Below are 15189 nucleotides of genomic sequence, written 5' to 3'. Positions count from 1 at the left end.
AGCAGTGATGGCAAAATTGCAAATGAATACAGCTGGCCCTGGCTTGCACGTGCAGTCTCCAAATTCTTCCTGCCCCCCCCCACTCCCCCCCACCCCGCGTGCAACTGTGAGCGCGTAGAACCCTTCCGAGCCTGGCTCCGAACTTCCGTCTTCCACCTTATCTTTATATCCTACCAGCAACGCTACCCTCATCTCGCCCAGCCCCAACCGCTTTTTCTTTGCCAAGTAATACACTAGAGAAGAAAAGCGGGCAGGGCTTCCTCCTCCAGGAACAGCAGTTCTCTCCTCCCATTGGCCCACCGGTTATCTTTCTTTGTTCGGATAGGCTGGAGTCCGGCAGAGAGGGTGGGGCGAAGGGAACCGGGCGTGCGTTCTCCGCGCCTCGCGCAGAACTTGCAACTTTGCGCGCGCGCCTGTAACCGCCTTCGGTGACTCAGTAGGGCGTGGAGGAGGCGGCGGCGGCGTGTTTGGCGCGGCTCGCTCTCTTCTCCCGCGGCGTCGCAGCAGCAGCAGCAGCAGCATCTCTCCCAGCGGCGGTGGCTGCGCAGCCGCCCGCCTTGCCTGGCTCTCTCCTCCTTCGCCTCCGCCCATCCTCGCGCGCCAAGCTCCAACCCTTTCCTCCCTCTGCTTTTTCTTTTTCTTTTTATTATTATCATCGCTGGGCAGTTGTTATCGCTCGCTCATTGTTCCTGAGCAAAGAGCCCGGAGGAGACCAGCATGGACGACCCGGACCAATCCCCCTTGATCTCTTCTACCACGGCCGCCCCAGAGCAGGACCGGCGGCAACCGCAGCAGCCCCTTTTCCAGTACCAGTTTGTGAGGGACCCGGAGAACGAAGAAGAGGAGGACGAGGAGGACGACGACGACGAAGAGCTGGATGACGAGCAGCTGGAAGTGAGGGAGAGGAAGCCCGCCTCTGCGCCGCCGGCCCCGACTTCCTCCCCACCGCTGGGGGATCGCGGCGCCTCGGGGGAGCAGCCGCCCAGGCCGCCCCCGTTTCCCCAGCCCGCTTGGGCCGCTCCCCCCGTCGTCTCCACCAGCCCTGCCGCCGCCGCCGCGGGCGTCCCTACGGGGGAGAAGGAGAGGGAGCCGCCGCGCAGCGCCCCGCCGCCGCCGCCGCATTGGGAAGAGCCCCGCGCACCCGCCGTCCCTCCCCGGAGCGCCCCGCCGCCGCCGCCCAAGCGAGAGGAGCCCTCGGTCGCCGAGAAGGGCGCCGCCCCAGCCTCTCCCGGTGAGTGGAGGGCGAGCGGAGCGATCCAGAGGCGGCTTCCGGAGGCTGGCGCCCCTTTTTCGGCATCGCCCAGCCCCGTCTAGCCCCGCTGAGAAAGGCAGCCAACGTATCTGGAGGAGCGCCAGCACGGAAAAAGCATTCCCGGAAGATGTCCGAGGGGCGTGGCTGGGGGCTTTGTGATGAAGGGATGGTCGCGTAAGGCAGCGTTTCCCAACCTTAGGAACTTAAGATGCGTGGACTTCAACTCCCAGAATTCCCCAGCCAGCTATGCTGGCTGGGGAATTCTGGGAGTTGAAGTCCACGCATCTTCAAGTTCCTAAGGTTGGGAAACGCTGGCGTAAGGCGTTGGAGGCCAAAGTGTGTGTGTGTGTGTGTTTGTGTGTGTGTGTCTGTGTGCGCGTACAGGGCGGGGACCCAGTCAGTTGGCGTGGCTTTCCAAGGCCCTGAAGTACGTGCGGTGGGAATAAACGACTTCGAAAGAAAATGGCCGGGGATGTGAGTATCGGGGGAGGTGGTCTTCGGAAAGGACCCTTTTCTTTGTGTTGTTGGGGCAGAGGGGATCGTCGCCGTCAGCCCAACTGGGCAAAGCAGCTTATAAATTGAGGGGGGGGGTTGGCTAGCAGCGTGATTCAGAAAAGGGTTTAAGAAGTGGAGAAAGATAAGAGATCTGAAAGGAAAGGGAAAAAAAAAGGGAAGCATGCTTTGTGGGCGTAAAGGTTTTTTTTTTGGGGTGGTGGTGGTGGTTTCAAGTAGTTGTTAGGATGTGGTTTAAGCTTGTTGACCGTGCAAGGAATTAGTAGAAATTGGAAGTGGGTCCTAGTTACCTAATTTCCTAATTGCCTAGGAAAGGATCCTCTGAGAAGGAGAAGAGACCTTTTTTTTTTTTTTTAAAAAAAAAAAGGAATGTTGGAATTTGGATAGGGCGTTGTGAGGTTTGTAGATGATTTGCCGGAAGTGTATCAAGGTTTGTATTGTGGAGATTCTGCAGTGAGAAGATGGGTGTGGCAGGAGACTTGGTGGGCATGCAGTGTGCTTTGTCAAAGCAGTCTGATTGATGCAAGGGAGGATTTGCTGGTATATGTTACTGTTCTGCTTGAAGTATAGTTAGAGGCTGTTGTAATTCTTGTTATTTGTTACACCAAATGGCAGCGTTTCCTTTGTGTCTAGAGTCTTTTAACGTTTTTTTTCCTGCCAGAGATAATGTATGCAGTCTTCAGGAATGTATATGTCAGCGTTGCAGAAAATAATGATGTTATAGGACTAGTTCTGTCTGCCACAGTGATGTAATAATGCAGCATGCTGGAGGAATGTTCACAAAGAGGGAAGGTGGAGTAATTGCTTTTTTTTCCCCCTCTGACCTTTTGATGCTTAACCATTTTAATGGTCGCAAATGAAAAAGGCTGAATCGCCCCCCCCATTCTTTTTTTAATTCTTATTTCTCCTTCCCCCCCCTCACCCTTGGATTAGATGATCTTTCTAGATTCTAGAAAACTTTTCTTTTTTTAAGAGTCTGTATGTGAACTCCCTACTGTCCTGTGTAGGCTACTGTATGTAGCTCTGCAAGGGGGAAGCTTTTGCAGGCGACCGAAGCTTCAGGCTTCACCAGACTATTGTTACTGAAAGCCCGCCTTCTCTGCGCATACACTGGATTAAGAATCAATGAATGATGGCTCTAATTCTCCTATAGCAAGCAGCATTTGGAATGAAAACTTCCCTTTCTATATAAAAAGCTAGTAAATTAGCCCATTTTTTGTCATTGTCTTGGCCCTAAACAGACCACTACGCAGTATTTTCTGTTTGCTTCTTTAAAAGATGCTTTTGCATTAGCAAATTTAATTAGAAAACTATACAAAATAGAATGTAAATATGTACACATGAACATCAAAAAGCATATCATACTGTGACACTATTAACAAATGGAAGAAACTTCCAAGATAAGTGTTAAATACTAGCAATTAAATTGAGCAAGAATTAATAGCTATTTAATAATAGCCTAAAATGTAATGTTCAGCCATTCCAAGGGCATTTTAAAAATGATAGACAAATACCTGATGTTTTACATATGTTTTTGGTTAGAATGTCTTAATGATCAGAAATCATATAATTGCAAAATACTTGTTTCAAAGTTCAGTTTTCAAGGTATACTATGTATAGTATAGCACTATAGTTATTAAAATCTCAAACAAATGAAATTAACTTCTCTTAGTTATAAACTTGACAACCTGAAATGAAACACAGTAGCAAATATACTGATAACATAAATATTTGTTGCAGATTTTTCTATATAGTCAATGGAAAACTGAATAAAAATCTGTATTTGCACAATATGGATGGAAGTTGTCAGATTCTTTAGCTGCTTAACAGAATGGCAACTTTTTTGAGCTGTGTGTGAAATTTATAAGTCAAACGATTAGGCAAAATATTTCCTTTGATCGTAATTTCATATCCATGTAATTTCTTGGAAATAGTATATAAATGGCTTTTGATTTGATTGATTTATTATATTTATATGCTTCCCTTCTCCCTAAGGACTCAGGGCGGCTCACAACAATAAAAGCTAAAAAAACATGAAAATACGAAATTTTAAAAAGAATTAAACAGTAGATATGTTCAGTACATAGTAATTTAACCCCATAAAACTAAATTTAAAACCATAGTCAGTCCAGGCCCGATTGTTGAAACATCCATGTCTTCAGGTCACGGCGAAAGGACCGAAGGTCAGGGGCCATCTGCAGCTCCGGAGGCAACTCATTCCAGAGGGTCGGCGTGCCCACAGAGAAGGCTCTCCCCCTAGGGGTCGCCAGCCGGCATTGCTTAACCGACGGAACTCTGAGGAGGCTGACTCCGTGGGAGCAAACTGGGCGATGGGAGGTTGACAATGGCAGCAGGTGGTCTCGCAAATACCCCAGGCCTAAGCCATGTAGGGCTTTAACAGTAATTACTAGCACCTTGAATCGTACCCGGAGGACAACCAGAAGCCAATGAAGCTCGCGCAGGAGTGGAGTAACATGGGAGTATCGAGGAACTCCCATAAGTACCTGCGTAGCCACATTTTGCACCAGCTGAAGCCTCCAGGTGTACTTCAAGGGCAGCCCCATGTAGAGAGCATTACAGTAATCCAGGCGAGAAGTGACAAGGGCATGGGTGACCGTGCATAGGGCATCTCGGTCCAAAAAGGGGCGCAACTGGCGCACCAGGTGAACCTGTGAAAAGGCCCCCCTGGTCACAGCAGTTAAATGTTCTTCCAAATTAAGCCGTGAATCCAGGAGGACACCCAAGTTGCGAGCCCTTTCTGAGGGGGGCAATACCTCCCCCCCATCAAAAGAGATGGAACATGTTGGACAATACGAGATGCCGGTATCCACAGCCACTCGGTCTTGGAGGGGTTGAGCCTGAGCCTGTTCCTTCCCATCCAGACCCGTACCGCCTCCAGGCACCGGGACATCACGTCAAGGGCATCACTGGGTTGGTTTGGGGTGGAGATGAACAACTGGGTATCATCCGCATATTGGTGATACCTCACCCCAAAACCACGAATGATCTCACCCAGCGGCTTCATATAGATGTTAAACAGGAGGTGGGAGAGAACTGACCCCTGAGGTACCCCACAGGAAAGGGGCCTCAGGGTAGATCTCTGCCCCCCTGCCAATACAAACTGCGAACGGCAGTGCCTCCCACTCCCAACCCCTCGAGCCGTCGCAGCAAGATACCATGGTCAATGGTATCAAAAGCCGCTGAGAGGTCAAGTAGGAACAGGACAGCGGAACAGCCCCTGTCCCAGGCCCGCCAGAGATCATCTACCAGTGCGACCAATGCCGTTTCCGTGCTGTAACTGGGTCTGAAACCGGACTGGTATGGGTCCAGATAGTCCACTTCATCCAGGAATTGTGGAAGCTGACGCGCCACAACACTCAACAACCTTCGCTACAAAGCGAAGGTTGGAGACAGGACGATAGTTATTCAACGAGGCCGGGTCCAAGGCAGGCTTCTTGAGGAGGGGCCTCACCACTGCCTCTTTTAAGGCGGAGGGGAAGACACCCTCTGTCAATGAAGCTTTGACAACTGCCTGGAGCCAGCCCCTTGTCACCTCCCCGGCGGCCGAAACTAGCCAGGAGGGACATGAGTCCAGTAAACAGGTTGTAGTGCTCAGTCTGCGCATAATCCTGTCCACATCATCCAAAGATACAGGGTCAAACTCAAACTTAATATGCTAAGATTATATTTTACTTCTCTATTTAGCCTCCACCCTTGTATTTTTCAGTGGTCACCTGTTCAAGTATTAGGTATTCATCAGGCATAATCCATCTTAGATTTCAGATAACTTTGACCAGGTGTCCCTTGCTGAGACAAATAGTCACACTCACCTTGATTTAAATGAAGATAGAAGCATGCTTATACAGCTTCTCAGTTGTCAGTTACAACTATCAGTCAGGATTAAGTCTATCATACAACAGGCTTCCCTTTGTACAATTTTGGTCAGATCATTTTATTACACTTCCCCTTTACATTTAAAATTAGGGATTTGAGCTAATGCTTTTTATGAGTCATATTTTCATTATGATGGAACAGTTTGTTAGGATAAATCTTATGTTATTTTGTGAATGCATTAGGATGAGATATTCTGGGAACAAAAGTGTAAGAGAAAACAAGCTATTTCAAATTCAGAGCAAATAGAAAATATTCTTTTAGTTTATTAACAAATATTTGGAAGTATAACTTGCAATGTAGTGAAAAACAATACTAGTAATCTTGGAATAGCTTTGGAGGGAAAAGCTTTCATTCTCTTGAAGACTTTAATGGCTAACTAGCAAATTCAATGTGTTGGATAACATAGGTGCTCTGCTCTCATAAGACTGTATCCTCCTGGGGACAGTTGAACGTTTCTGTATCAACTTTGAGTGTTTAGGTGAGGATTTTTTTCCCTTGATATATATAATGTCCACAATGCCAAAATAGTTATTACTATACAAATCCATATGAATTTTGTACTGGTCTTTCAATGGTTGATAGCAAATATGCAGACTAGCCCTCGAATCTGTAAAGAATTTGATTCTAATTGTTGTCTTGATAATATTTTCTAGATATTTGTGTATAGAGCTTGCTATTGAGAATCCCTCATAGCCATATGGGTCAAGCTTTGCTTACTTCCTTTCATTTGTTCCTGAGGATGCAAAGCTGAAGCTCCAGTTTCTAGAAAATTAATCCCAAGAGGAGCTTCTTTTACAGGATATTTTTAACCCTTGTTTGAAAGCTTCAACCTCATAATCTCACAGAATTTCTCAATGTATTCCTGATTGAAATATTTTCAAAATGAACTGTTTCACTTGACTTTCTGACAAGGCTGTCTTTCCAAGGTATCCCTGAACGATTCTATGTACAGGGAGAATGACAGCCTGAGATCTGTATGTTTTTCCCGAACCTCCAAAATTCATTCTTTTTTTTTCTTTTACATTTATGGAGGTAGACTCAGTTTCTACTACTTTTGTTTAGTTTATACCATTTATTGTTATTTTGGTTTTCCATCAAATGCATGTCTATTTGCTACTATATATAGTATATATAAAAAGTCTACGCACCACGTTAAAATGTGAGGTTTCTGAGAGGTAAAAAAAATTAGAGGAAGATAAATCATTTCAGAAATTTTCCACTTTTAATATAACATAAATTGTACAGTACAATTGAAAAACTTAACGTCTTTTAGGGGAAAATAAAAATAAATTTACAATAATGTGATTCCTTCCTCCTCCTCCCCCCCCTCACCTTAGAAGTAGGGATCTGGCTGTGTTCGGAATTAACCAATCTCATTCAAACTGAAGTAAAATAGGCAGCACACCTGCCATCAATTAAAGAGAATCTGATCAAGCCCATATAAACTTCAGTGGTTCTACTAGGATTTTTCCGATATTTATTCAGCAATTACAGCAAAAGCCATGGTCTGTAAAGAGCTTAGAAAGCATCAAAGGGATCTCTTTGTTGAAAAGTATCAGTCAGGAGAATGGTACAAAAATATTTCCAAGGCATTGGATATACTATGGAACACAGTGAAGACAGTCAACAACAAGTGGAAAAAATATGGCACAACATTAACATTACCAAACACTGGATGTCTCCAAAATAGATGAAAAAGCAAGAAGAAACCTAATATTTTGTTGAAGATTTTTTTGAGTTTTATCATAGCATTCCAGTCTTTTGGGTTGGGACCCTATCCCAAAAGCCATTGAAAAGATTTATATGCTTATTTAATAAATATAGTGTAAGTGTAAAATTAAATATTATATAAGAGTTCTAACTTCTAACTTTTCATTGCAAATTTTACAGTCCCAGATTTGAAATTTTCATTGAAATTTTCCAAATTACACAATATTTTTTCTGTAATGGCTAGTCAAATGGAGTAATAAATATTTGTAGGCTTATTTTAAAGCTCTCTTTTACGATAATGTAAATGTTTGCAAGAGTGGAAGTTTTATGTGAAAGATAATTGCAGGATGTTCATCATGAATAATATTAAATGAATATATTTCTCTAGCCATCTTTATGGAAAGAATTAGAGAAATCATTTTAAAAACAACATTACACTGCTGTCTTACGGCTTCATTGATAACTTTAATAAAGGATTACACTCAAGAATTCCAAATATCACTTCTTGGCTACACTAAACACATTTGTTAGAATATACAACAGTTTTTCTATGCCCTGTATCTAATCTTGGCATAATAGGGATGGACAGAAAAATGGTACTTTATATGTTCTAAGAGTCTCCCTTTTTGGACAAAATTATTGACTGTTATATATAAATATGAAATTCTAGTACAGAGTTAACATTGTATTTATTATGCATAGTACTTGGAGACAGTAAATCTAAGATCAGTCCTTGTAAATTAGGTTTATGGATAGACACAGAAGTTTGTACTTTTATATTTTTAATAGAGTTCTTTAGACATTTGTTAGTTAATATGATTTAATATAATGCTTATAAATGTGTAACCGAACACTTATTTTGAACATTGTATCCAACCTTAACCTTCATTTTGTATCACTTGAAAGATAATGTTAATTTTCCCTAAATAACACTTCATGAAATTTACATGGCAATTTGCCAGTTGTATCAGTCTCACATTCTCTAGGATATAATATGTAATGAGCTTTACAAATTACAGTACAAGAAGGCATAAAATAAGATCAGTATTTCCCTAAATTGTGGGTATGGTAGAATAGTCACATACGGAAGCTTCAATAACTCAGCAAAATATACATATTTCCAAGATTATCTCTTTAGTCATCTTTCAAAATTGTTACAATGCTCCCCTGCATTAAATCTATAATTATTGACAATGCATTGTATAATTAGGGTGAGCAGAATAGCTCTTCCTAAATTGCCTCATACTTTGCATTTTTTTAAAAAAATACTATTTTGATATTCTAAAAAGCAGAGACATCACCCTGTCAACAAAAGTGTGTATAGTCAAGGCTATGGTCTTCCCAGTTGCAATGTATGGCAGTGAAAGCTGGATCATGAAAAAGGCTGAGCGCCAAAGAATTGAGGCCTTTGAACTCTGGTGCTGGAGAAGACTCCTGCGAGTCCCTTGGATTGCAAGGCGATCAAACTGGTCAGTCCTAGAGGAGATCAACCCTGACTGCTCTTTAGAAGGCCAGATTCTGAAGCTAAAACTCAAATACTTTGGCCATCTAATGAGAAGGAAGGACTCACTGGAGAAGAGCCTAATGCTGGGAAAGATTGAGGGCAATAGAAGAAGGCTACGACAGAGAATGAGGTGGCTGGATGGAGTTACTGAAGCAGTAGGCGTGAGCTTAAATGGACTCCAGAAGATGGTAGAGGACAGGAAAGCCTGGAGGAACGTTGTCCATAGGGTCGCGATGGGTCGGACACGACTTCGCAACTAACAACAGTTTTGATATTTCTCATACACAAATGAACCATTACATCAGTTTCTGTAGCAACTATATTATGCTGTAGTAATATTTAAATTTATGCAACTTCTTGCCACTTCTTAGGTATATTCCCAATGATTTCTTAAAGCAAGCAACTTCTCTTGAAATCTGTTGGTTCAGAATGCAAGTTCATATAGTGTTGCAACAATGTCTAAAATTAGGGGGAAATCACAGTTTGATACTGTGTCATGTAGTGCTACTGACATAAACACCAAAGTTAATCTTTTGAGTTCCTTCCTCTCCACAAGAAGTATATAAGTTTACAACATAACCATTATTAAGTCCTGTGGGAGAAGCTAATTACATGTAATAAGATTTTTTATGAGCACACATTCCTCCAGTGAATATACTTCATTAAAGAAATTTGCAGCATTTTGTTTTTCACCCTGTTCCTCAAACTATAGCTAGGACTCTGGAAAGAGGAAACAATTAGCCACTCATAAGCAGAGTGAACAAACAGGAAGAAGGGAGCTTTCTAAGCAAAAGAAGAAGGGAGGAGCGCATTGTCCTCTCACCTTTAGTGGGAAAACATTCCAAATGCTGTAAAAGTATACAATAAAACTAGCTTTTACGTAAAACAATGGCAAGAATGCCCAATTTGCCAATAAATAGTATATGAAAGTAGAAAGCGAATGTTTTCTGATTTATTTCAGGAGAGTAATAATATACGATAGCAAAACTTGTATGCTCTCCTATTGTCAACAACTGGTGGTCTGCCTGTTAGGTATAAAAAGTCCTTGTTCAGTGATTGAGCTGCTGATTTCAAAAAAAACCAAACCTCTTCCACTGAAATAAAGATGGTTGGGTTGCAGATGCCCATAAACGCACTAAGACATTTGGACAAGACCTGGAATTAGACATTTGTCCTGCTCCTGAGGGTAGCTTCCTCAGTGTCAGAAAATGAGAGTCTTGTGGAAGGAAGAGATCATTTTGAAACTGAGGGAAATGTTTTCATAGGAGGATATGCTGAGATCCAATTTTTGATGATGAACGCTTATCCTTGGAAGCTGAAGACTTTTGACTGGGTGATTTGCTTGCCCAGTAGTATATTTAGGCAGCTAACAAGATTTCATTCCTAGCAAGTAGATCATCATGGCAAGTTGCACGCCTGTCACAATTTGCCTATACTTCTGAGTTGATTTTGTTTGGGCTGAAGAAGAGACATAATGATAGCACCAATAAATATTTTAAATATCTTCTTACTTACTTAAAGCTTTTTCATTTTTAATGTGAAATAGTACCTTTTCTCTGATCTATTAGTGATTCTGAAACAATATTTTGGGAATATCTTCCTTTGGGGAATTGATCCTATTTAAATTGCACATGATACTACAACAGTGCAAAAACCTGTCGAATGAAAATCTGTTAAAATTTGTAGATTAAGTTTTGGGAAATTTACCTGTTGTAGGTTTCTTTTAATTTCTCATTTTGGTAAATCATTTATGGTGGGTTTTTTTGAAATACGAATTCATTAAAATTTGCTTTTGCACATTCTATGATACTAGTTTATATTTGCAGTTCTGTATAACCCATTTAATTTTGCAACATTTGTGGATGCAGTTCATTTGGGTATATTTTTAGTATATATTCATGCTTGTTTGCACTTTTGTCCAGGTATTCTTCCCTTTTTAATTGGCAAACTGATTTGCAAAATTCAAAGAAATATGAATGTAGAAAGACAAGTTTTTTATGTGTATTTCTCTCAACAGTGGTCTACTCCAGTGGTTCTCAACCTGTGGTCTGGGACCCCTGTGGGGCATGATGTCATCACAGGAGGTCTTTGAAGGCTTGAAGAAATGTTGTGATTTAAATCTTGAGTTAAGTCTTGGGAGGGGGGAACTGTGACAACAAAAGGTATTTAAAGGAGGTCTGTGGTATAGAAAAGGTGAGAATCACTGGTCTAATTGATATATAATGCTTACCAGCTATTCCCAACATTCTGTCTAACTGCTTCTTGGTTTGTATTTCTTCAAAAACTTTCTTGTAGTAATACAGTAGTTAAAACTATAAAAATTTACACAGTAATATAAAGTAATAAAGTCTGTATGTAGACATGTTTTGTATATATTTTCAAGCCATACAAATGGTAATATTTTATTCTAATGATAAATTACTTAGCAACTTGAGGGGTGGACTCCAAGTTATTGCTGACTGAGTTTTATTGGCAAGATTTTCAGAGTGATTTATCATTCTTCCTAGGACTGACAAAGTCAATGGCCCTTAGTCACTCATCTGGAGTCACTGCCTAAGGAAGGACTATAAGTCACATGTGCCTTAATCACATTTATTTAAAAATCATTTCATAATGTGCTTCTTTATTTTCACTATCAGATCCTTCTGTTGAATAAGTGTAGGGATGGCTGCTCAGAATAAAACTAGAATTAGTTCCTTTGCTTAATTAAATATTAAGAAATCAAAGGCTAAATAAAATTTGGTTTTTAGAAGTTGAGGGAAAATTCCAAAATAAGAGCTGATATTTTAGATGTGTATTGTACAGAATGTTATATATGAAGGAGTGTTCAATATAACATAAACCATTAATGACATAGAGAAATATTTATTTTTTAAAACAAATGTTTTTCAGATGCTTTTCTAAACGAAGTAGCACATAATATGTGTAAGAGTAAAAAATATTTTAGTTCAGAATCTGTGGAGATGAATGAAATATCTATAAGCAGAAACAAAAATGTAAATGTTTAGAGAATAAAAAAGAGCAATTTTCTACTGCAATAATGGAGCAACATTTGTGTGTTTCTCTACTCCTTGAATTATATAGTTGGAGTGGTGGTACCTATCTCTTTTCTGATACCCATTAGGTTAGCCTTTCTTGTCTAGCTATTGGCAATAAGATTTACTTAAATTCATAACCAATAAAAATATTTTTATGTTATAGCCTCATATCATCTGGTACTACAAAAGTCAAAATTGACCTTGGAAATACATTAAAAACTAAAACCATAATATTCAAAGTAACACAATATAGAAAAAAACCAGTTACACTTAGTTCTTGCTTAGCATGCATTTGTTCAGCAACTATTCAGTGACCATTCGAAATTGTAAGTGTGAAAACTGCTGAAAAAATGTTGCAGCATCCCCTGGTTGTGTGATAAATATTCAGGCCAAATTTACTTCTGCTGCCATTCCCGCCATCCACACTCCCACCACCCACAACACTTGCCTGATCACATTTTCTAGCACCACTTGTAGCATTCATCCGCAGTGCAAAGGATTGTCCTAGTTGGCCTAGAATTGCGTGAGAACGATGAGACTTAACCTATGCAACCAGGCAGCTGCTTTAAGAATACTGCCAGTATTCACAAAAGGAAATACTGCCAGTGTAACTTCTCTACTTATGCAGTAGTAGCCCTTCATTTCACAGAGGACCACAGATTTCTGCCACACTGGACTAAAAAAGGCACTCCATCTCAAATATGGCTTGTTTGGTTTCCAAGGTAATGATTCAGAATGACTCACTTAACCATATTGCTTAGTGATGGAAGTTCTGGTTCTAATTGTGATAGGTTGAGGACTACCTGTAATGCTTGTAATGACTGAGAGCTTTCAGCTTCTAGAAGCAGTCACTGACATGCCATTTGTTCAAATTAATTACTATGTCAATTGTATTCTCACTTGCTGCAGCCCATATAAGATTGTTGAACCTTTTATCATGTGTATAACCTTCAGGGATACAGGAGTTAATGTGCAGCAGTCCAAAATCCAATAGCGAACATGTAGCCAAACCTTCCAATTGAATATTAAATACCAAAATAATGTTCAAAAGGAATTTCCTCTACATTATGTTTGGGTCCCTTGCCACAACACTCCCAGCAGATATATGCCTGCAGTTATGAGCACTTATAACTGCATAAAATGATCTGCCAGTAGCCCCTTCATTTTTTTCTGTTTCCACCGCACTGCAGAGATCTTCAGGTATTTTACTTGTACTAACTTCTGGCAGCAAACCATTTACAAAAGTACTTAGTGGGCTCATGTTAGCTGTCTACCTTTATTGGTATTCAGCAATAATGTGCATTGCCTCACTTAAAATGGTCTGGTTTGCTCACTTTCTAAATAGTTTTTAAAGATCAAATTTATTTTACCTTAACACAAATAGTTAACAGGTGTATCTTGGAAAGCATAAAGCAATGTAGTAATCGGATCCAACACAGGTCATGCCTTTTGTGGTCTGAATGGTACACTTCTCCAAGGAACTCATGAAAGGCATGGTGAGGTGCCCATACCAAATCCGAAGCATTTCTGTTTTATATCTATATACCTCTAGTATCTATTCTTGGATTAGAAAGAAGACAGTTCAGTTAAATACAGTATATGAATGGGTTTGACTTTCCAAATAAAATTGAGTAGTTGGATTGAATCAAATCTGTCTAAATTGATTTGATACTGTGGAAGAGCTTTTATATATGTATATTTTTAAAAAAAATTGATTTGGAAAATTGAAGCTGCTTTGACACAGTCAAAGGACTGCACTGATTTATCCAAACTAGTATGCACTCTTGTATTTCTTCAGTTTTCTATTTGTGAAATAGTTGCTTGTCAGAATTGTTCAAAGATGTGAACTAAAAGCTGGGGGGAAACTGATTTTTCTTTTCAGTATCTGAATTGATGTTGTTTTACTATTTGATTCAGTGTGAATCCTTCAGTATTATTGTATACTACTAAATATTGAAATGTTGAATTAAATGAAAATGCAGCCAGAACTTGCTAGATTTGTGAAAGAAGAAAAAGGATTTATCATTACAGATATGAAATTTCAATCTAGCTTATTGCATTTTGCGTATCTTGCAGTTTCATGACTTTATATTAACATTCTTGATTGTTCAATAACACAGTTATTCCTAAAATTTTTGCATTGCTAAATTCAGTATGGTATTTAATTTTACCAGAGATACAATTATTATTTAATACGTTATTTACATATTAATTGGAAAAGGTAGAAGGCTAGTAAAAGGAGTCCTCATCTCTTACCAGAGGCACATACAACTCCATCCCATAAAACTCCTTGTGACTGATAAAAGGAACTGAAATATTTATTTGCATTTGTGAAGTCACTAGATGCTCTAAAAATGCTTACATTTGATTTTGTTTAATGTAATGTGCTTTGTGAGAGTTCTACCTGACTGGTGATCCCAGATCTCCCTCTTATATAATTGATATCATTTACACTTCCATCTGCTATAAAGATGTTGTTTGTAGTACAGAACTGGAGACATAGTATGTAACTTCCATATTCATATTTTTCCTTCATTTCTCTTGTGAAAAAGATCTGTTAAAAGATTGTAAACTGAATATTTCCTTCCCTTATTTCTTTTTTTGAAAAATATTTTGCTTCCCATACTTATTTCTGCTGAGGTCATACTGTATTTGTTTTTCAGATGAGACACTTTTTGCTCTTCCTGTTGCATCTGAACCTCTGATGCATTCTTCTGCAGGCAAGTCATTTCAGCTAGCCTTTTGCATTAGAGTACGCCCAGTGTCCTTTGTATTCCCTTCCCACTAATAGCATCTTTGTGTATTTACTAAAATTTGGTTTGGATCCAAGAATGTTAAATCTTGTAAATTTAATAAACATAACTTTGTTTTTTTAATGACATAAAATACAAATTCAGAGTGAATGCTTTTAAATTCAAACCACACTTTGTGAATTCTTGGACCCTTCTCTACAAGATGATTTAGGTGCTGATAAACTGTTTTTAATGTAGTTCCTGTTGCTGACATAGTTAGCATTAATTATGTAGAAGTAATGACGTATTAGTGTTAGTACTGCTTGTTACTATAATTGTAATAAGTTTTTTCTCCCCTTTTATCAGACATGTTATATGGACTAGTACAAGTGTAATGGTTATCAGTTTTTAGAACTGGAAATAGGCTACAGGCTTGTGTTTTCTTCCATTTCCCTAGCATTAATTTTCTTTTTCCTAGGGTTTACTTTTCATATTGTTAGTACTTACTCTGGTTAATGCTGAATAAGATTTCCCCTGAAGCTGATT

The 15189-nt window shown here is 39.8% G+C and overlaps 1 protein-coding gene across 3 annotated transcripts in view; it reads left to right on the top strand.

Moving 5' to 3' along the window:
- Nucleotides 1-218: 218 nt before the first annotated feature.
- Nucleotides 219-15189, top strand: part of RTN4 (reticulon 4) — a 42273-nt gene continuing 27302 nt past the window's right edge. Inside the window, exons 1-2 of one of the 3 annotated variants that reach the window (XM_083350707.1) lie at nucleotides 219-1231; nucleotides 14575-14631. In XM_083350707.1, coding sequence (XP_083206833.1) covers nucleotides 718-1231; nucleotides 14575-14631 — 571 coding nt within the window. In that variant the 5' untranslated portion in view covers nucleotides 219-717. The remainder of the gene's footprint in view (nucleotides 1232-14574; nucleotides 14632-15189) is intronic. The other 2 variants (XM_083350704.1, XM_083350705.1) reach the window with 2 other exon arrangements.

The sequence above is a fragment of the Vipera ursinii genome (genome assembly GCF_947247035.1).
Source record: "Vipera ursinii genome assembly, chromosome: 1".
NCBI classification, from domain to species: Eukaryota; Metazoa; Chordata; class Lepidosauria; order Squamata; family Viperidae; genus Vipera; species Vipera ursinii.
Note: the sequence above shows the minus strand (reverse complement) of the source record. Positions and strands in the feature narration are given on the sequence as shown.